The 22,386-nt window shown below is 41.4% G+C and overlaps 1 protein-coding gene across 11 annotated transcripts in view; it reads right to left on the bottom strand.

The window, feature by feature from the left end:
- Positions 1–712: 712 nt before the first annotated feature.
- The window catches only part of mpdz (multiple PDZ domain crumbs cell polarity complex component), a 45,521-nt gene continuing 23,847 nt past the window's right edge, over positions 713–22,386 (bottom strand). For 2 of the 11 annotated variants that reach the window (XM_087177937.1, XM_023421061.2), the window contains 27 exons: positions 21,700–21,741; positions 20,250–20,357; positions 19,701–19,781; positions 19,387–19,564; positions 19,134–19,244; positions 18,006–18,092; positions 15,662–15,727; positions 15,326–15,397; positions 14,342–14,522; positions 13,057–13,253; positions 12,809–12,900; positions 11,840–11,918; positions 11,366–11,434; positions 10,402–10,497; positions 10,230–10,304; positions 9,866–10,061; positions 9,514–9,659; positions 8,734–8,817; positions 7,362–7,555; positions 4,630–4,777; positions 4,454–4,540; positions 4,234–4,330; positions 3,964–4,127; positions 3,199–3,303; positions 2,766–2,860; positions 2,406–2,529; positions 713–2,257 (listed from right to left, as the gene is read on the bottom strand). In XM_087177937.1, coding sequence (XP_087034063.1) covers positions 2,111–2,257; positions 2,406–2,529; positions 2,766–2,860; positions 3,199–3,303; positions 3,964–4,127; positions 4,234–4,330; positions 4,454–4,540; positions 4,630–4,777; positions 7,362–7,555; positions 8,734–8,817; positions 9,514–9,659; positions 9,866–10,061; positions 10,230–10,304; positions 10,402–10,497; positions 11,366–11,434; positions 11,840–11,918; positions 12,809–12,900; positions 13,057–13,253; positions 14,342–14,522; positions 15,326–15,397; positions 15,662–15,727; positions 18,006–18,092; positions 19,134–19,244; positions 19,387–19,564; positions 19,701–19,781; positions 20,250–20,357; positions 21,700–21,741 — 3,121 coding nt within the window. In that variant the 3' untranslated portion in view covers positions 713–2,110. Of the gene's footprint in view, positions 2,258–2,405; positions 2,530–2,765; positions 2,861–3,198; positions 3,304–3,963; positions 4,128–4,233; positions 4,331–4,453; positions 4,541–4,629; positions 4,778–7,361; positions 7,556–8,733; positions 8,818–9,513; positions 9,660–9,865; positions 10,062–10,229; positions 10,305–10,401; positions 10,498–11,365; positions 11,435–11,839; positions 11,919–12,808; positions 12,901–13,056; positions 13,254–14,341; positions 14,523–15,325; positions 15,398–15,661; positions 15,728–16,875; positions 16,966–18,005; positions 18,093–19,133; positions 19,245–19,386; positions 19,565–19,700; positions 19,782–20,249; positions 20,358–21,699; positions 21,742–22,386 lie in introns of all 11 variants that reach the window. The other 9 variants (XM_087177938.1, XM_087177935.1, XM_087177930.1 and 6 more) reach the window with 9 other exon arrangements.

Here is a 22,386-nt window from a genome sequence, read left to right on the forward strand (position 1 = left end):
GGTACTACATTGTTCATTTCCAACAGCCCACTGACTCTGAACACAGCCCAGACCTCATTAGACACAGGACTTCAAAGGTCCTGCTTGATTAATTGGTAGCCATCATGTTTGCTGTAAACCGACTTAAGAAATGGACTTCATGCACAGGACTTCGCACTAACCATGTGACAGGCTGTGAAGCAGCTGTGCTTGTCAGACACATGGGATGCCATATTTTATTTGTCTATGTGGGCTTTATTAAGTGACAACAGAGGGTCTATTCAAGCCAAGACCACACGTGATGTTCCACATGGCCTTGTTATAAATCTTTGTTCATGTACATTTCAACTTGCCTTAGCACCTGCATTACATCCATTCCCATTTCATTTAAACATGACCTCTGGCGACAGTACATTTTATCTCCCAGATAAAAAATTATCCATGCGATGTACAGGAAATGTGATGTATACTGTACAATAACCTTAGCATTCAGTATGGATCAGTCAGATTGACTAAGAGCTAGTGCACTTGGAAAGTTGCCCTGTATTTCAAAATGCCCAATGACTGCTATTCATTTAATAACATTATGTGGTCATATTTAAGTTTATTGTTATTTGGCTGAGGGTTTGATGGGCTACTTTTCTTGGTGGACGTAATGATGACATGTGTTTTAGGTCACATTAATTCATTAAGGGGAAGTGAAGTACAAGACAAAGCAGGAGTGGAACACTGATTGAATCCAAAGGTCACTTTTATTTAATTCAGTGTGAATAAATTCAATACTGTCACTTTGACAGTACTAGAGACACATTTAAGGTGATAAGACAGAGAACAGACAACTCTCTCTGACACTAGACCACACAACAAATGCATAAGGACTTCAGAAACTACACACTGGGTGTCTTCATTTTGGGTAAACAATAAGGTCAAAAAGAGTTCAGGTCCATTCTACAATCCATCTGACACGAAGAACCACTCATCCATTCCAACCTAAATAACAGTTTCTTTACTCTCCCGTGCACTTTCATTAAGTGAACATTAATTAATACTTACAAAATCCAAGTACTGTGACATAATACCTCATACATCAGCTTTAGCAGCACTATATTTCAGTGAGTAGGTCACACAAACACACTCACTCATTCACAATTCCTCATGCAGTGTGCACTAAAAACACACTTAAAGGATTTCACATCTTTCCCTTCAGAAATTTGTTGATGCACAGTGTATTTTACAACACCAGACATCTCTTTTTGCTAAAACAACAGTGACTTCATCATGTAACACCAACCGTTACAGCAGCATCAGCATCAGGAAATTCAAAGTATGATGAACTGCCAACAGCAGTGCAACATAAAAGACAAATAATAATGTTATCAGCTAAAATAGTCATTAGGGTATTTTCATGCTGTTTCATGCTCTGATTTTACTCTGACTTTCACCTGTGCAAGACTGTACCTCTGTAGAAACCCTTGGAAAAATAGGCCTCTCCTCTGTCAAAATATTCTGATATTGCTTGAGGGTGTTTTCTGCTACTGAGAATAACAATCTTCCAATCCATGTATCTCAATACAGTAAATGGTAAAATACTAGTCACAGTGTCCAGTGAATATTTCACTCCAGTCATGGAGTGTTTCTAATACTATTCACAACATCTTTGAGATTCATGTAACAACAGATTTAAAACATAATTATATGGTGAACAATTTATGAATTCATACAGTATATTTAATTAACATATTACTTTTAGGATCAATTTGAGCGATTGTTTTAGTGACAAGTTTTTATAATGACATATACTGCATGTAAAGCTACTCGTAGTAGGCTTCAATGGATCACAGTGTTCAAAGCTACAATGAGTAATCAGTGTGTGGCTGTTCATATTTCAGTTTGCATATTTTCACAGCTGAAAATCTGGTGATTGTAACACAATCACCTGGTTGTGAAATATTGCCGGCCTGAGCTCCACTGCGGTGAGACACGACACTACGCCTGCCCTCTGTGTTGCTCCTTTAAAGTTTCAGTCTTTGAAGGTGTAGGTTAAGTTCGGGTGCAAGTAGGAGTGTGGGAAAAGCAGTGAGGAGTGTATGTGTGCGTTTGCGGATGTTTGTGGGTGTTTGCGAAGGTGTGTCTATGATAGCACAGTGAGTGTGACAGTTCCTTTGGTCCTTTTCAGGATCCCGACGGCTTCTTCATGAGTGACGCCCTCCAGAGTTTGCCCGTTAACGGCCATGATCTGGTCTCCCCGTTTCAGACGCCCGTCCTCCGCTGCTGCTCCCTAAATACACACACACACACACACACACACACACACACACACACACACACACACACACACACACACACACATGGACATAGGATTTTGATTAATAACACACAGTCTGTGAGATCTGCAAAGATAAATTGTTGCGTCATGCTCCACTTACCTTTCCAAAAACTGTTTTAACATAGATAGGCAAGTCTCCATGGGGGCTGCCGTACCCTCCAACTATACTGAAACCTAGTCCGTCTGGTCCTCTCTCAAGAGTGATGGTCTTATACTGCGGTGGGCTGATGGAATCACAGAGACACTCCCTAGCATTATTAAAACCGTCAAAATAGAGAAAAAACCCTGCAACATGCTGTCTCTTAATATCTGAATATTACGGTTTTTATTTGAAAGTTAAGGTGCGTCAAGAATTTAATATGTTGTAACATTTCAAATCTAGCATGTAAGGGATACAGACCAGCATGATAGGGGTGAAACACATCAAAATACTCTGTCTGTGTAATAAACCAGTTCATACCCGAGGTCGTCCTGGAAAATGCAGGTGGGTGTGAGACCCACAGCTGCCGGATCCTGAGAGGGACCCGTCACGGTTGTGTCACCACCTGCTACCACCTGCAGGTGCACGAGCAAACACGCAAACAAGCGAACACAGTTATGGTATGGCCGACTTGATTTACTGACAAGATAACGACTGATAGCACGGTGGTAGTGCTGGATGAGCGAGACAGGTTTTATGGTACTTCAAAGTGTGACGCTGGTAACCTTCGACTGCTCTTCCCAGATGAAAACTGTGTACGCAGATAAAATATACAGGACAAGTTCAGCTGCAGATTATCTAACTGTGTCTGTGGGTTTTATCTAATAAGAACAGAAAGGGTGAGAGAAAGTGTGTGTGTGTGTGTGTGTGTGTATGTGTGTGTGTGTGTGTGTGTGTGTGCATTCACAGAGACCTGCAGCTGTATTGTGCCTGTGGCATTCTTGAGCAGAGTCACTGCCTGTGCGTGGCTCATGCTTTCAGCAGAGGTTCCACAGATACTGACAATCCGGTCCCCAATCTGGAAAAGTGATAGTTTAGTACAATTTCAAAGGGAACACATGAGGAAAACTGGCCTGGCACATTCGGCAGTGGAGAACTGGTGCTTCTTCTACGGCTTCACTGTTACTTCCAAAACATTTGACGAACTCTGAACGATAATTGGATATGAAATGTTTGCTAACTATTTGAAAATTGAATTCACCGCGCCATACAAATGCAAAACCATGCTTGTTTTCAGATGAGTAATTTCATTATGTAGCGATCTCATCTCTCACTCTGGCTGAAAGGATAGAAGCAGCTTGAATATACTATTCAAGATTCCCCCTATTCATTTCAAAGAGCCCTTCTGTAGGCTTAAGGATCTGAATGCAGGAGTGGGAGATTTATGATCCATCGTAGTGGCTATTGTCCTGCTCCGGTCCTGCGTCACACAGAGCTACAATTGTTAGTTTGTCTGTCATTTAACTGCAAAGTTCACTGCTAAAGGCGGCAGGCTCTTGACCTTTTGGAGGGTCTGAGATTCACCAACTGACTAAAGTGAGTGGGAATGACTTGGCTGTAAGTAATTGACATTCAAATTAAATCCCACACATGAATTACTGGTATGTGAATTTTTCATTTCATTTAGGCTGGAAGCCAAATAAAAAAATTTACTGAGTAGGAGGAATACGTCTAGTACCTTGAGCTTCTGGGTCTGAGCAGCCAGGCCGACAGGGTTCATCATAGCGATGAAGATGGGTATATCCCCCAGCGGGCTGCCCACACCGCCTGCGATACTGATACCCAGAGAATCATTGGGACCTTTAGTGAACTCCACTGTTCTGGTGTCCTGATGCTCCGGAGCTGAGAAAATGTCAAAGTAAAAACAAACACATGGTTCACATTATTGGATTAATGGTTTGATTAATATCCGCGTGTTACTTCATGGTTGCAAACTCAAGATACTTACATTCCTGACTCTGACTTAGTTTGTCAGGGTCAGCAGGAAGGTTTCCAGAGTCTGAACACGACTGAGAGGCCGCCTTAGAACTGCCTGTTTCACTCATCTGAAACAAAAGGCATTCAGAGGTGTTATTCTCTTTTTCTGTTCCGTTCAGGGATTACATAAGAGTGATTTCCATTCTGCCTTAAGCTTATCCTTGATAGATGTTAAATGAGTGATAATTTACCTGACTGCTTTGAGAAAGCCTTCTCTCAGAGTGGAAGGGGCCAGCTTTAAACCTCCCCACTTCCAGTTTTATAGGCCCCACGCAGCACTACAACACAAAATGCCACATTGTTTTCCATTTTGGTTTTCCCAGCGCAGTTTAAAGCAGATGTTTTACTCTCACTGGGGTAGCTGTACCTTGAGCAGTGCAGCCACGGCCTCCTGAGTGGCCGACCTGACGTCCTCACCATTGACTGACAGGATCTGGTCGCCCTGCGTCAGTTGACCATCGGTGTCCACCAAACCTCCTTTCACGATATCAGACACAAACACTCCTGTGTCATTCCTGGAGGGAAAGGTGGAAAGAAAAGGCATGGAAATGAGATAACATTATCTGTTACTGTATTGCACGTCTACGTTGACAACTCTGCTCGTTGACCTTATCCGTGTCATTCCCTAGAGTTCTGATTTTGAATTTGTAATTGATGAAACACTACTGATCCAGCAATTTCAAATTTTTCCAATGGACCTCTGCACAAGTATGGAATACAGCTTTTGGGAAACCACTGACAAACAGCTGGTGAAATGGAATATTTAATACCAAAGAGTGCCCCCCCCCACCCACCCAAACTGTGACCTCAATAAATGTGTTTTCCATCTTGGATCCTGTATTTGCTTCATGTGAACAATTTGCAGTCACACACAAGTGAGAAGTTACTGTGTATTATTTAGAAGAAGACATTATTGGCGCTGTAACTAACAGTTATTTTGCGTCCTCTAATAAGTGTGTTGGTGACAATTTTGAGAGTCACTGTTCTATTAAGGATACAGTATACTGAGCCTTTAGGAGACGTATGTTTTGGGGCTTGATTGATGGGTGTCTGCACCTGCCAAACTCAGCTATGATGATTGCCGCTTGCAACCTCAGCACCCTGTATGCTTTAAAGCTTTGACCAAATTTTGGTTTTGAGGCTCTACTATCTGACAAGATGGCAGCTTGTGGTAAACCTGCATCTAAGCTTCATAATGTCCGTCTACAAAGCAGTTTGAGGGGTCATAGAAAATACAGTATGTCCATGTTTGGCTACAGTCAAAGGTCAACACTGTCAAAACCTTTGCTTGCTCTTAACACAGACCTCTGGGACATTAACTTGACTACAGAGAAGATGATGAATCCTTAGCCTACGTCTTTTTCCAAATGCACGTCTCCTGCAGACTTTGCATATCTTAGGTGCCAGTCTCCACGTGGATCGAGACTAACGAAATCAGAAGCTGTGAAGCAAGGCAACTCGATCCCACTCAGTCCACAGTGCCAGAGATACTTGGCTGTCATAGCTCCTCACCACTAACTGCTAGCTTGCGCTTTCCATTTTAGCAGAGGGCTTTAGGTTGTCTGTTATCTTTTCTGTTTTTCCATCCGATTGAGCATTTCATTTGTTTTTTCCACTTGTGTAGCAAAAACGCTGTGACGGAGGTAAACGATTACAACTGCATTAACAGTTGATCTGCCTACTGCTGCCCAAACATTTGGCCTAACTGTGGCCCCAACTTGGGCCTTTTTCCCCTGCATTTTAGTGCAGTTGTCCTACGAGGACCCAAATGTGTTGGTTCCAAGCGTTTACACACTTGAACAAATTCTGCAGAGACTGCAGACAGAAAGGTATAAAAAACACACAAAGATACACATTCATACACATAATCAGTAGTTCATGTGCATGTGTGGCCTGCTTAAACCGTTCCTGAGGCTTATCCTGAGGGTGAGATCAATCATCGCACTGCACACACCGGGCAGCAGCATACTGCCAGCCTGTGGACCAGCAGGCCATTTCCCACATGTGCCTTAACCCATAAATTCTCCACCAGAATAAAAGTGCGAGTTGATTTTATGTTTAAAACAATTTGCCAGCTCACGTCCTGGTAAGACTCGTGTAAATCTTCCTCCACAGCTCTAGTGGAGACATAAGGAGCAACATTCCTATATAAAGTGAACATGTGGTTACAAGCTTGTCTGCGGCGATACGCCGGGGTCCCGATTGCCACTGGTGCCACTGAAAATGAGTGGAACACAAACCAGCTCTGGTGAGGTGCTGACTCACTTTTCATTTCTATGATGTTGAACATGTCAGCAATCCAGCCAGGCAGGTAAATATTCATTCAACCATAAAATAGGATTTAGAAGCCGTTTAAGCGTGATGTGTTCCAGTTAGCTGTGAGGATTCTGAACTTTTTTTTTTTCTTTGCTGTTTTTATTTTCATATCTTTCACAGACATGTCGTGTGGGACAAAAGGAAATTTTATGAATCTATATGTAAACATTTAAAAAAAAAAAAAAAAATACAATAGCTTTCCCCGGTAACTAAACCCAGTTATGATAAGGATTCCATAAGGGGAAAGGTCTAAAGATGGTAAAAACAAATACATGGTCACACCTCTGACTACATATGATTTTGTACTTATTAAGTCTATTTACTTCTTCTACTCTATATTTAAATGTAAGGGTTTTTAATAATAGGTTACCTCTGGTCCCGTGATCTGCATTAAGGAAGAAAAACAGTGCAATTACTATGTTGACACTTACACTACTAGGTAGTTATGTTCGCCTGATTACCTTTATCATTCTATACCTCCCTATTATTTATAGTTGTAGCCTGGCGGTTCTTTAAACATGTTTTTTTTTAACACAATAGTTACCAGAGTACCAACAATTTTTTAAAAAATGTATATCTGGTAGAACTGGATAACTAAAAGCATTTTAAAGGGTTAGCAAAATTCCTAATATGACAAAAAAAAACCAAGCTCTTGAAAAACAAATACCTTTTCCACTATTTTCATATCTAAAGCTTATTCAGTATTATAATAAATCTTCTGTTGTACATTGATAAGTGCATACTACACATTAAGCAGTAATGCTAATAATAAATCTCTCTCACCTCCTCCCTACAATGCTGAGGCCCAGGCCATGACCAGGCTTCTTATGCAGCTCAACAGTGAATGAGTCCCACAGGTCTTCCTCCTTGTACTGGGCCTCATCCCTGTAGACAGACAGCCGGACCCTCTGCGGCGTCTGCCGCAGCACATTGATGGCTTCATCATGACTGGCTGCACGCAGGTCGATGCCATTCACCTGTGACGAGAAAAACGTACACATTTGTGTGCTCCAGCAATATGAGGTTGTTCCAACTAAAAACTACTTAAGGTTGATTTTGAATTCATAAATACAAAATTGCTTGAGCACATTTCCATTTTTGCCCATTCAGCAAAGCAGCGAATGCTTATTCTTCTGTTCCTGATATAAAGTGGAAGAAGCAGAGGACTATGAAATGTGCTAACAGCCTAATTTAATGCTAAATCTGAATTTTCCTATCACCACTGAGGTTACATTTCTTCTGTAGAAACCCAAACTGCTGACAAATCTGGACACTGGTTCATAATATTTAAACCACAGGGTGATGTTAGAGCACTTGAGTTTAACTAAAGGGAAGCAGCCTTCCCACAAAACTGTGAGAAGCTCAACCCGTCAGTTCAAGGACCCATGTCCAGCGTTTTTTTTTTTTTTTTTTTTTTACCACATTAAACGGGGGAAATACCTCATTAGCTTTCGCCATGGACATACAAAGGATTTTTCCCATAGTAACTAATAGCGTCGCTGTGGACCAGGAAACCGCTCTTTTCACTTTTTCTCTCTGACTGTATTTTCTAAACACAACAGCTTGGCTCTGGGACAGAAATGAATAGTAGAGGGCAATTAAGTCATAAGAGTGTGTGTGTGTGTGTGTGTGTGCGCGTGTGTGTGCGTGTGTGTGTGTGCGTGCGTGCGTGCGTGCATGCATGCATGTGCACTTTTCAGTTCAAGTCTGATTGAGCTACCATAATGAAACTCCTGAGCTCCACCCCTGCCCTCCCTCTGTGACAAAGCATGAGGTCAAATAGAGGGCAAATCCAAGTTGAGCCGAGATACTTAACTTGTCAATCCTCATAATACATACAGGCTTCATACGAGAGGTTACTTCCTGACTTTCGACTTATAATCACTTCATCCTTCAGTATATTGACTCACTAACAGCCAACAGCCAGTAGATTTTTTTTTGTTGCCAAATAATGATATCACTTACACTTGAGATATATATCAGCTCATTTATCACACATTTTTGCAGAATCAAACTACATGATCCTTGATTGAACTTTGAAACCCAAGCTTTCATGTTGAAACTCCTCAGGCCGCAACATCTTATTGAAGCGTGTAATGCCTCTTTTTTTTTTTTTTTTTAATCTAGGTCATATGTGATGCTTATTATACTGCACCTCTAGGATTTGGTCTCCTGCCCAAAGCCTGCCATCTTTGGAGGCTGCCCCTTCTTCATAAACTTCATGGATAATGATGGCCCCCTGGAGAGAAAGAGATAGAAGAGCAAATAAATATGAAAAAGAGGAGACAAAGGTGAGGAGTAACGGTTTGCTTAGAGGAAATTAGAGATTGTACAAGTGCCACGCTGGAGACAGAGAATGACTTTAAAAACCACGAGTACTCGTGAATTTCTTTTGCATTTGACAGCAGACAGACATTATTTTGTATTCTCAGTGTGCATGGTGCTGACATCCAGGGTGTTTTTCTCTGCGTTCCAGTGCGAGTGTCATTTGGGGTTCAGAGGTTACATTCCAGGGCTGGATATTGTCTGCTGCGGCCGAGGCCAGACAAAGAGCTGCTCCCCCAAGCCTGACTGAGCAGACAGAATAGATGGGCTGAGGAAAGGATGGCAGGAGCGGGGGGGTGGGGGGTGGGGTGGAGGAGGAGGAGGACGGCTGTGACAACATCATTTCCTACATTCCTGAGCCACCACGGCTTATAGTTATACCAAAGTGGGTGGCATCGTGGGAACTGACAAAGTACAGTCATGTAACTTCTAAATACTGAGAATACCGGATTTATTAACAATATTTGTGTTGCCATGGTTGTACTTGACTCCACGGATGCTTCTGGTGACAATCAACTAGTAACAGTGTTCCCCCCAGATCATAGTAGCCCATTAGGAAAGTGACACAGCCACATCAGCAGATTTGTTTTCATATTGTTCTGTCTCCTACCAGCAGGGTGTCGCAGCCTCCCACGATGCTGAGGCCCAGGCCTGTGCGGCCCTTGGAGATGTCGATGGTGGTCTCACAGCCGGGGATGATGGGACAGGTCGCTGGGTCACAGGCCAGAGTGGAAGGGGTGGAGGAGCGACTCAGGCCTAAAATAGATGAAGCAAAAGTATAGAGATATAATGACAAAAAAAAATGTGCCATCTATTCAGTTTAAAAGCAGGGAATTGGGTTAGTTATCTGCCTATAGAATGACTAGTGATACATTATTTATCTTCCTGGATAAGAAACCAAACTCAGTCTTTAAATCATTAAAAGCAAGTCAAGCAAATCTTGGAAGTGTAAGGAGACTCACTAGTGACTGCTTCTGCTTCTGCTGGGCTCAGCATAGCTGTGGCGGCGCTAGGCATGCTGGGCAGGCTGGCGAGGACACCATCTGAGTAACCCCCGTCCAGGCAGGTTGACTGGGGAGAGGAGAAGGAGGAGGAGGTCTCATTTGTAGAGAAGGTTAGCTTCACTGGACCTTTGGCTTTTCTCAGTAGAGAACTGACCTAAAACACAGCACAGTTACTAATCAGACCCTGTCTTTATACTGCGGCAGCTGTTGTTTTTTAAATTATTATACCACCGAGAATAAGGATCGTATTTGATCTGTATTACGTTAAGAAACACAGTGTAAACAAATCCAAATTTCTGAAGATAGTAAGAGATAATGACACCTTTTCCACACTGTACCCCAGCACTGATTCACCATTCACAGTTAAGAGCTTGTCCCCCGGTCTCATGCAGCCCTCCTACATGGAACAGATCACATCTTTGATTAGCAAACCAAAATTAACTGTATTATGAATATGAACCTTTCTTTTTCTTTCTTTTTCTTTTAATGCATACTTTGCCTGTGTGTCCTTTCACCTCAGATATAGTCTGAATTTCAACTCCGCTCTCAGTGTCTCCCTCGACAAAGGTGATGCCAAGTCCTCCGTCCTCCTATTGGAGAAAAACAGCGTTAGTGCGAAACAGGTGCTAAATAACAAGAGCTGCACCAGCTACTGAAAACAAGCATTACTCATCACTATTATCTCCAGAAAAGATAATTAGCCTGATCTTTTGTTCCTATAGAGGATTTTGTGGGATTGTGTACGTCATGTCAATGAGCTGCCCAGATGCTGCTGCGTCTACACTGTCATCCCCTGTCGCTTAATACGCCATATGGATGGTCCCAGACAAGGGGGAGGGGGGGGTCCCATCCAGATGCTAAAGCTCTTCCAGCAAAGTTCCCCCTTTTTCTCCTTCTCTCTCGCTCTTGTTTCGTGTCACACTCTATTTCTCTAGATTTAGTCCGTTCACCTGAATCACAAATGGCATGTTTTTCCAATTACCTCTTGTGGTGTCTAGCCATGCAGATATTGTCAGTTTCATTTGGTAAGATTTTGAGATATCCCCTGGTGAGATGTCTCCTGCCACCCAAATGTGATGGAGCTGAGTGGAGTTTTACTGGTGGTGCTCGAAGAATGAAATTTGAAAAGGAAAAAAAAAAAAACTTCAAATAATAATAACCACATGAAGTAAAAATCTGTTCCTTTGCTTTTATTTCTCCCATACACTGATTGTTTTATTTATGCACTCTTTTATTTGACAATGTTCTGACTCCTTTCTCTTGTCTTGGCAGCTTGTCAGACTCGACTGCTCCTGTGTGCTCCCTCTCTGTCTTTCTGCCATACCCCACTGACTTTTTTTTGTGTGAACATCTCTCTCATTATTGCATTGCTTCCAAGAGTTTGACTCTATTATTGTCCTTAGTTTGGCATTTTCAAAGGGACAGGGTTTGTCTTGTGTGGGGTCCGGTGTATCTCACCTTCAGCTTTATGATGTGATGGACATATTTTGAAGCGTCGGCATCACCATTAGCCGCAGCTGTTTCTAGCTGTAAGGAAACAGAAGGTAGTCGGTACAGTATGGAGTAAATAACTGGCGCTGGTGTGCGTGTCTGTTGGCTGGTGGGAGTGGAGCACTGTGAGTGTCTACACCACTGTTTGTGGTTTTTGGGTTTTCTTGGGAGTTGCACACAGGCACGGGAAGTTTAGACCACACAAAGTGACTTTTGGGAGCAAACATACATGAAAACAATTCAGGAGCTTGGCACAGGCAACACGCTGAATTTCCTAAGGGTAGAGTTTAAACGGCAATAAAGGTTATTGTGTGAATTTCGCAGTTTGTATGCAGCTGGAACTTTTGTCTATGACATTCCCATGAGGCCTTCTATTTGAGCACTTGTGCGTCACGTGTGTAATTTGTGTGTTAACGTGTGTGGCCATAGGCAGAGTCGTACCTCAGCGTGGGGCTCCGCTGTGTCTCCCTCGTGTTCTCTCACAGGTCCCACAGCCATCTGGTTCAGCGCCTCAGTGTTCCTGTTTCAAAGAGTCATAATTCACGTAAATCGTCGCTCCTCTGCTTCGTGACAGCGGAGCCGTGATTTACACGCGCTGATCACAGTGTGTCTTTCAGGGGGTCAGGAAAGGGATGCGAGTTAAGTAGGAGGTTAAGTAGCGTGATCTGGTAAGGACTTTGTGGAAGAGGGTCATGATATGTCTGTGGTAATGTTACATATTAACTGTAGACAGTATGAACTATATGCTATTCTTTACAGTATAGTGTTTCTGCAGTTAGTGTTAAAGAAATCATACTGGACTCTTTTATACCTTCACAAAATGATGTAATAATCCAAACTGCCCCTACAAAGGTATTGTTTCCGGAAGGTGTTCACCATTCAAAATCCTCTAAAAGCTCCTGCAGTTTCTATGTGCATTGCATTGTGGGAGTATAGCTGTCCATAAACAAGGCACTAAAAAATCCAGGGTTGTTTAGTATGCAGATTGACTTTATTTTGTCACTTTTCTGGTTGTCACACTACAAATTGGGTGAATCACTGTAACAAAGTCAAGTGTCACCTTGACTGATCTATGTGATATTTAAAAAAGAAAAAGAAAAAGACTAAATTACTGGAGAAGCTTTGGTGGATTAATGATTTCAAGTGAATAAATCCGTTCCTTTTTTCACAGAGACATGTGGCAGAAGCTGCTCGTCACTACTGAATATTTATTGCATTACTTCACCTTCAAGTACATCCTTCTGTTGAATTACAATAGCTCCCTCTATTGGATTTTAAATAGCATTACAATAGACCTAGAATAAACTTACTCATGTTATTATTATAAGCAATAGTAAAATTTAGTAGCTGTTGCCATGGAAATGTGATCATAGATGCTTTAATAAGAAGCGCTAAGAAGTGTTTTTATACCTCACAAAGATGATCTTGACTTTGGATGGAGAGCTCTTGATTATGGAGGATGCATTCTGGTGACTGTGGCCATAAAGGACTTGCCCGTTGATCTAACAGAATAAAAACAAAATTGCTCAGTAACACACACTTTATCACCAAGAGTGAACATGCAATGCAAAAATGGTGATAAAAAAAGGAAAACATCAGAAAAAAAGCTTTGACAAAATGACCAATCACTTGAGAAATACAATCAATACACAGCTCACCTCCAGCAGCTCATCCCCCACCACCATGCGTCCGTCCCTCCCGGCCGCCCCGTTGGGGTCTATTCCCACCACGAACACACTCATGCGAGAGCGGTCCCTGTTCCCTGCCAGGCTGAGGCCCAGGCCTGTCTTGCCTTTCTCCAGCTCAATCATGTGTAGGACACCTGGGAGGCTGCCATAGCGCCGGATTATGTTCTCTGAAAGAGGCAGATGAAGTCGTGGCAGACGGATGCAAGATGACAATGCTGCTGGATAGTGCCAGGTTTATCTTGATCCTGGTGTCCCATATCAATTCATGTCATGTTGCTTAGAAAAGGGGGCAGGTGTAAGATGCATGGTCACAAAAAGTAAATTGTAAAAAGTTTTAAATGTCAGACTGCAGATTTTATTTTGGTCTCGGTCTCACCTTCTATTTTTTTTTTTTTTTGTCTCAGTCTTGTCTCTATTGTTCTCACTCACGTCCCTTCTCTTTCTCTCTCCACCTCTCCTGTCTCTGGTGTGTTAGATAGCTGTTCAGACCAATGGGCTCCTGTTGTTCTGGGCTCCCTGCCACTGTTGAACCATCAGTCCTGTACTAATCTCCACAACTCACCTCCCTGGGCCCAACCTCATCAATCTTATCCCCGCAGGATGGGCTCTGTCTCTCCCTAACACACACACACACACACACACACACACACATGCGCACACAGGCACACACACACACACACATACAGACAGATATAGTCCCAGGTGTTTGAAGGCTGGAAGTCTGTCCTTTCTGCTGGTTGCCTGAGTTGAATATGACCGGTTCTCCTTGAATCAAAGAGCTCATCCTACAGCTGACATTACAGCGTCTGCAGGATGCTAATAGCTTAATTGGGGCATTGAGTCCTTCAGGTTTTGCTGAGATACAACCACCACAAGCATGTGAATCCGTGTAGTTTTATTGCAGACTGGCTGGATTTTATGAGCAGGCAATACTAACATGGAAGTTGGGGGACCTCTAGTGGCAGTTATGTGACAATGCATGTGACCGCAAGCATATAAATATCCTGTCTGTCTCAATTAATTGACTCTATTTAGGTGAAATGTCCATGTATTAAGTCAAAAACTGGTCACTGGTCACATTCACATGTTTACAGTTCACATGTGTCATATTTGAAATAATATCTGCTTAATTTACAATTACCCAGTATTAAATAAATTAAAACTAAAGACAAAAATATAACTAAATGCACATTTTTACTGTCATCCCTAAGTGAATATATAACCGCACCATTAGAAATAGACAAAGTGAACTCACTCCAGTTGTATCCAAACTCGTCCTCCACCTCCTCCTCCTCTTCGTTTTCCTCCTCTGCCTCGGCAGGTCTGCCAGGAATCTCTGTCAGCGTGTCTGTATCAGTCTCTCCCACATGAGGCACCACTGGCAGGGGGAGGACAGTGCTGGTGGGAGATGCCTTCGCCACTTCACGCTTCGCCGGCTGTCACGCCGCAGATGGAGTTGGAAAATAGTTTATTAGTGCAAAGCACAGAGAAAGAGAGGATTTCACTCTGCAATTAAGTTTGAATCAAATTGATGTCAGGTTTAAAGGGATAGGAAGGCACATGAGAGTTGTTGATGTAATCAACAGAGGCCATATGCTTGGTTTACATTAACAGCTTCATCACTTTGAGCAGAGTATGTTAGTTTCGGGTTGGAACATAATTTAAAGTTATGTAATATGGTTCCAGAGGCTAAAATCAGAAGTAGGCTAATCAGCCTGTTTCAGCTACAGCCTTAAATTATGATAAAATTAAACTATGTCAAAAATAGTCATTTGAATTACTTCATTATAAGTGCTGTAATCATTTATAATCAAAATATTCACACATCAGACTTTCATAATAGACTTACCTGAAAAACAAGAGCAACATAATCGAACTTTTGATTAATATCACGTTGCGTAGAAATACAAAGCATGTTTAGATAATTGAATTGTGATACTAAGCCAAAAATCTACAATTTGCTTAAGTCCACCAATCAACTGAGATCTGAGTGTTGATTCAGCTATTCTTTGAAAGAAAGTGGAAAAAAAACAAAAGACAAAAGATTTTCTGATGTTCTCACAAAAATGCACAAAGGAAATCAGACAGACAGAGGAGATGTTAGGACACATACAAGTGGATGCATGTACAGCATGTTAAGATTATCCAATACCATGACCTGTGTCACAGTAAATCAACACATCTGTACAAGCATGCACGGAAAGGAAAAGCGGGAAGAACAACACAGAGACCCACAAACCTTAAACGGGGTAGGAGTGAAAGGGTTAGTTGGGGAGAGGCGGAGGAAAAGTCTACTGTGACTGTCACCCTCCTACAGAGAAGAGACAAAGGGCAACAACTTTAGAAGACAACACATACACAGATATGACAGACATATGCCGCTGTTAACTTTCACAGCGCATCCCGAGTTCGTGTTGAAAAGTTGAGCTCACCGACTCTTGATCTGAAACACTGTCATATTTCAAACCTGGATCTTATTGCAGCGAGCAACACTTTCCGATAGCTGACTGTGAGACAACAACAAATACAGAACACTGATACAAGCTGTCAGTGCAGGGTCACTGGAAATACCAACCTTGTCCTTGTTGTCCCTTTTCACAGCTGCTGCTGCTCTCTCCTCGCTGGAGTCCGTTATCGATGACTGTTGTGTACAAGACGACACAAAGGTAAATCACCGCACTCTCGATCAGATTGTCACAATAATAAACTTCTCATTAATTTGTGTCACGTACGTAGGGAGAGCAAATTCATAATATTCACTTCAATGTCACCACATAGTGAAAGATGCTGTATCATTCTGCTGCATACCGCAAAACAGTAATCCCATAAATATTAATAAGTTCATACAAAGTCGTAACTCTTCTGAGTGACTAAAACCAGTCTCATGCAACATATGCTCTGTGATGAAAACCCATCTGTTTATAAATGTTACTACTGAAGAAAAACTCCACATTTCTTAAACACAGAAAAAAAAATAAATAAATAAAACCTTCGCTTGTTTCCTCTAGCTAGCTAGGAGTCTGGCAACACCAGACTAAGAACTGAAGCACACACACACACACACACACACACACACACACACTGGGCCATGCCAGAACATTGATGTGTTGAGTGAAAAAGCTTGCCCAGCACCGCATGTCTATCCAAGCTTGACCATTACTCCCCATTGATCGAGCTTAAAAGGTTTTGCCAGAAATTCTGGCTTTCTGAAAAAAAAGATACTGCAGTTTACACTTCTTCACATAATAGCAGCGTTTGTGTTGACTGCCTACTGTCTCATCAAGTTGTCGTCTTTACATTAGCAGTGAGACACTTAGGGTGATGTTTCAGGGGTAGTTAGGAAAAAAATGTGCCTTCACAGCTGGGGGACAGAAGGAAAATAAAATGCACTTACAGTAAAAGCCCCAACTATGATTTTACTTTTTTTGTTTGGTGCAACATAGCGACGCGGGAAAGCGCAGCTGAAGAAAAAGCGCCGGTTCAGAAACACATAAAAATGCACGCACACACACACAAACAGATGCAGAAAGTTTATGGTAATCATTTTCCTGTCAGAAAGCAGAGGCGAAAAAGGGTTTGTATTTTGAAACAATTTAGACCCATTTTAATGGGACTGATGGGCATTTTGATATTGAATATGTTCTGATGTGGTAAAGCGACATGCAGACTGAAACCAAATTATTTGTAATATTGTTGTAACACACACACACAAGTCAAAGCAGTGCAGGTCAAGCAAAAGACACACCCATACACAAGCAGGCAGACACAGACATGGGGTAGCTTTCTAACCTGAGGGAGGGCAGGTGCTAAGTAGGTTTGATTAGTGCAGCAAAGGCTCGACCCGCGGTGGCTACTTAGCTGCGGAAAGGGCAGGGGTGGCTTCGAAAAGCAACACACAGGATCAACAAGCTGACAACATGAGGAATATTTAATGTGATGGCTGAGTCTTTATGTCAAAATTGAATCGGAGGCCGTCCAGGAGAAAAAAAAAAGCGAGGGGTGTACGAAGGACAAAAGCACCTCAGGTTTTATTTAAATGAGGAACCATTAAAGCAAGCGGTTTCCTTCAGGACAGCAGTTTCCTCTACATCAAAAAAAAAAAAAAAAAAAAAAAAATCAGAGTAAAGCCTCTTTCTCTGAAATAGTTTAACAAAATGTTTCAAAGATTCCTCCAGGCTACCCAGAGATTATTCACTACTTACAAAAGAAGGATTTAAAACTTAAAGGGAAATAGCAAGGATATGCTATTATGCTCTCTAGGTGGCCCACAGTGGCTGCATTTAAAAATGGCATTACTGACCCACCTAAAGCACTTAGAGATATCGTCCAATCAGAACGATATTTTCCAGACTATTCAGTCTATTTCAGAGGATGATGACTGATGAATTTCAGAGGAGCTGCAACTCAATATCAGTGACTTTTTAGTAAATGGGAAAGATGTCGTCGTCGGTAGCAATACAATTTCAATAACCCCTGTGGTTAAATTGCTTTAGGAATCTAGTCTGGATATGTATTGAATGTCAGCATTACACACCTTTGGCATAGACTTTTTTTAAAACACAACTGCCGGTGACAAAATTGATTTTACCGCTTGCCGACCTTTTTGATTAAAAAATAAATCATTGTGGGTCAGGTCATTCTTACGATTAAGATTATTTCTGTGATAGAAAATAGAAAGGATCTCTGGATGTCAAAATTTGCCTGCAGTTCTTTTTCTCCCACACGGAATCTCCAATTCTATTTTGTCAGTATTAGGTGTATATCTAAGATGCAGTTAAAAAAAGAAAGACTCGGCTGTGCGACTGTGTGAGAAAGGGAAAGAAAGAGGAGGCAGGAGACCTAATGCAACAAAGATTAAGTGTAATGGATGGCTGATGCAACAGAAAGAAGAGAGACAAAAAAGAGAAGAGACAGATTACCTGACATGTGCGATGTGGCATGCATGTGAAAGCAGTGGTGTTTTTCTCTACAGCAGGCGATGGAGCTGGGCTATATATTGACTCGGGCTGAGGAAGCAGTGTGGAGGAACAAAGATGGAGGGTTGAAGCAACTCATAATGTAACCGTAGTTACAAAAATCAAATATTAACACATGAAGTAACAGACATTTTAGAGTTAGCTCTAAAGCTAGTTTCCAGTTTTGTGCTACGTTAAGCTAACTGCCTGCTAGCAACCGATTTAGTGGACAGACACGAAAGTGATATCAATATCTCTCACCGAACTGGCAAATACATACATAATCATATTATCTTTCCACGTGATTAATGTATGTCCAATATTCACTCTCCTTTTAGCTCTGTTTTTGGAAACATCAGGCTGTTGAGGTAAACGGCTAACTTCTCCACTGCTAACTTTGTCTGCAGTTTGGAAATGGTGTGCTGTATGTTGTGGGGGTTGAGGGCCTCTCTGTTCAGAACGGCTTCCTGTTAAAATGAGCTACTTTAAAATACTTTTTTTTTTTTTTTTTTTTTAATTCTCCACAGTTTAATATGTGATTCTGTATTAACCCCCCTCTTTGTGTCCTTCTGAATGTGCTACATTACATTATGAGTTGCTGCAAGGCTTAATGAGTAACCAGAATGTTAAGGAAAGCATGTGGGAATATCTCACAGATAACAATGCATGAAAAGTGATTGACTATGAAGAGATCTAACACTGGAGCCAAGCCAGTAGAAGCCCCAGCAGGAAACTACTTAGTCATGCTTTAAAAGCCTAAGGGCACTTTCAAACAACAAACGATGTTGTTGATACGGTGATTTTCAAGTGAGTGTTGTACTTAGGTTAAAACTCACTAATATATTTAAAATGCCAAGCAGGGCTTGTTGTTGCTGTTATAAAAGAAGACTCTCTTTCAACATTCAAAAGCAAACCAGATACTACAAGGGTTGTAGGCTACATTTGAGTTTTTGAAAGTGCCCTGAATGGCCTGTGCAGATAGATACACTTAACTTTTACTGGAGGTGGAAAAAAGGTATAGGATGAAGAAATTGTGACCTTTAGATTTTGAGTGGGTTAGTAATTGGTTTGAGAAGTATTACACAGACTTACCCTAGGCCTGTGAATAATACTCTGGACCAAGAAGGAGACAGGGTTGCCTGCCCTGCGTATGGCCTCCACTGCCTCCTCATGACTAGCATCTCTTAAATCTACACCATCCACCTGACAAAGAGATATCAGAGAAAAAGAGTTGGGCACGCACTTGGATTTCTTTTTTTTTTCATGGATTTTTCTTCATTTCTCTCAAAAACAACCTCAGGTTTATTAGTCATGTATCCATGGTCTGTGACTTGAATTCCTTTACCTCTACAATCCTGTCTCCAGTCTTCAGGGTCCCGTTCTGTCCAGCAGGACTGTCCGCAAGAATGTGTTTGATAAAAATCCCCCTCATCACTTCTCCATTATTCAGGCGGCTGCCCATCCCTCGGCCTCCGACGATGCTGATGCCCAGGGACTTGCCTGGCTCTCTGAACAACTCCACTCTGAGGAAGGTATCAGTATCAACATGCTAGATTTTTACTCTCCGTGCTCTGACTCTTAATGATTTGATTCTGCAAACTGTGTCATGGACGTGTTCACAAAAGCACAGAAGGTTAGATACAATGCGTAAGTACTCACAGCCTAGGTTGGTTCCAGTTGCTGTAAGAGGCACTTTCCTCTCCCTCCCCATCTTCACGCTCAGGGAGGTTAGGAATATTTCTAAATAGATTATAATGAGGAAAGAAAAGTTTGATGAATTTTAATTAAAAAAATTTATTAATGCGATTGTCAGGGGTTCATTAAAGCTCTAGGGCTTAAAGGAAGCTTGTGGAGATTTGATCACTAGAGTCCCATTTTTGTTTATTTCCCATCTTTCTACTGATTGATAGGGAGTGGTGGTAACACACAAAGAGGCACTGCAATGCCCCAACAAAAACAAGAAAGAAGAAAACTGCTAGCTAGAAAATGTGCATGTAAACATTGCACGATAAAAAAAAAAAGGCTTTTTTGAGAGCGGAAATAAATTTAACATGTTTTTTTGGCCTCGTGGATTTACACAATGTGTTTTGGTGAGAAACACTAATGTAAATTTAACTTTTGTTTGTTTACAAGAAATCTCAACAGTGCCGCATTGAATTTATCTGGCTATCATGAGAAAAGTTATTCTGGTAGAGTGTGAGAACATACTTTGGTGCTGGAACTGGGAGTGGAGCCGCTTCAGAGAAGACATCATCTTTAGCCTGCTCTAGGCTGGCCTTGTACTCCTCTAGATACTCTGCTGGAACATAAGTAATGCTGAAGACACACACACATACACACACGCACGCACGCACACACATATGCACTCATATGAGTCAAACTAAACCAAACAATTTAGCTTTCTCCATTTTTAGAAACTCCATTACCCACCTTAGTGGCAATTACCCACCTTAGTGGCAGTTATGCCCCTGCCCTCTCACTGAACTCGCATGTTAATTTACCAGAAATAGAGAACCGGCAGTCAAGTACAAACTGGTATCAACGCATTAAAACTACCTCCTTTTTCATTAAACAAAAGAGCGTCTTTTAAATCTGCTCATTCAAATTCAGAGGCTTGTTTTTCTCAACTCCATCAGATTTACCTCACAAGACTGCAGCAACACTGAACTCAGCTTGTTTCTCAGCAAATCCTCTCTCCCTATCAACAGCCCAAGGTGAGATGTCAATGAATTATATATAGGCTCTTGACATCTGACTGTTCAAAACAGATGTTTACCTTCATAAAAGTCTGAGCAAATCATGTCTCCTATCACCTATTGTGTGATGAACATGTGACAAATTTGAAGGGCGTATATTATTAATTCACAAGTTAGTTACTAATTCATGCTAAGAAATCAACTAAAAGCTAACTGACAAAATCTGATATCCACTTAAAACCCCATTTCCGCCCTTCAGAGTTGATTCTGAAGGGCACATTAACACAGTTGAGTGACAGAGCTTCAACAGATGGGTTGATTTGGTTTTTTAAAGATGCCGGCATGTGGACAGAGAGGGAAATGAATCCCAGTGAAATGATGAAATGGATGAGTCATTAAGAACATCACAACATGCAGAGAAAGATATGGGAGAGCTTAAATACCAATGATCACTCTAAAAACTGTGAGTTTAAGATGTGAGTTAGAAACTGTGTTCGTCGTATTAGTCACAGGAATGAAAGAAAAGAGGTTAGGCAGCGAGATAAGCACAATGAGTAAGTGATGCAGTCAGTCAAGATTTATCCAGAAATTATTTTGACTTTGTGTGTTAAGTTCTGTTGCAGGAAGACAATTTTTCAATATATGCTGGTTAATGTTCGAGTGTAACGTCACAGCATAATGGAAATGTTAATCAAGGTATCTGAATGATATTAAAAACAGCATCCTAATCAGCAGAATTCCACATTTACAGTAAGTATTGTATTTTGTAGTTTTCACTGTTTTTACCCTCACTCACTGAACAGAAGTGACTTCATAATTCTGTGTCTGGATAAAACTCTTTAAACAGACTGCAGTGAAGCCCGGCAGCAGATGGACAGAGTGAGAGGAAGGAAAAAAAAAAAAAAACGAAGACGGCAGCTTCTTGCTGAAACACCACAAGTGTGGAAGTTAGTCATACTCACACATAAAATGGGCACAGATCGTCCTCAGGTGAACAAGCAGATCTAGAATGTGAAGAGTTGGCTTTTATGCACCGAAGCTAACACACTGCCAAGTTTAGTTCAGCAAGCAGAACTTGTACAATACCACATCCGATTTACCTTGAAAAAGGTTGGCAGGAATGTTAACTCCTTAAATGCATCATATAGCTTAGGCAGTAAAATTGGAGTGGAAGTAATAGAATTAACTTTTGTCTGTATTTTCAGCCTGTATTCACATTTAAAAAGAAAGAAATCCCTGGCTTATTAAACTGCAACTCTGTAACACCTTTTTACATCACCCAGAGTTCATGTGCGTAGAACCCTACAATACATACAATACATATATTACAAATGGCAACATGTATTGTTTGCAAGATATGCATACAAGCAATCCTGATGTAATTGAGGTTGGACCTTAAGGTGCAATACGCATTAACTTTCAAAAAAAAATGGCAAACACTAGACAGCTCTGCTACTCTCTGTGGTTATACCACCATTCATTTTTCAACAGCAAAGAACAACAATCACAAGACCTTGGCACTGTTACCTCAGTACTTTTTAAATACCAGGAGAGAATCAAAAACCAGATATACACACAGTTTGCCCAAATGCCATATTCCTGGTCTCAGATATCTCATTGCAGGTGTCAAACTTTCACATCAAAATAGC

The sequence above is a fragment of the Seriola lalandi genome, unplaced genomic scaffold (genome assembly GCF_002814215.2).
Source record: "Seriola lalandi dorsalis isolate HSWRI2012SDOR001 ecotype SW California unplaced genomic scaffold, Sedor1 jcf7180002054663, whole genome shotgun sequence".
NCBI classification, from domain to species: Eukaryota; Metazoa; Chordata; class Actinopteri; order Carangiformes; family Carangidae; genus Seriola; species Seriola lalandi.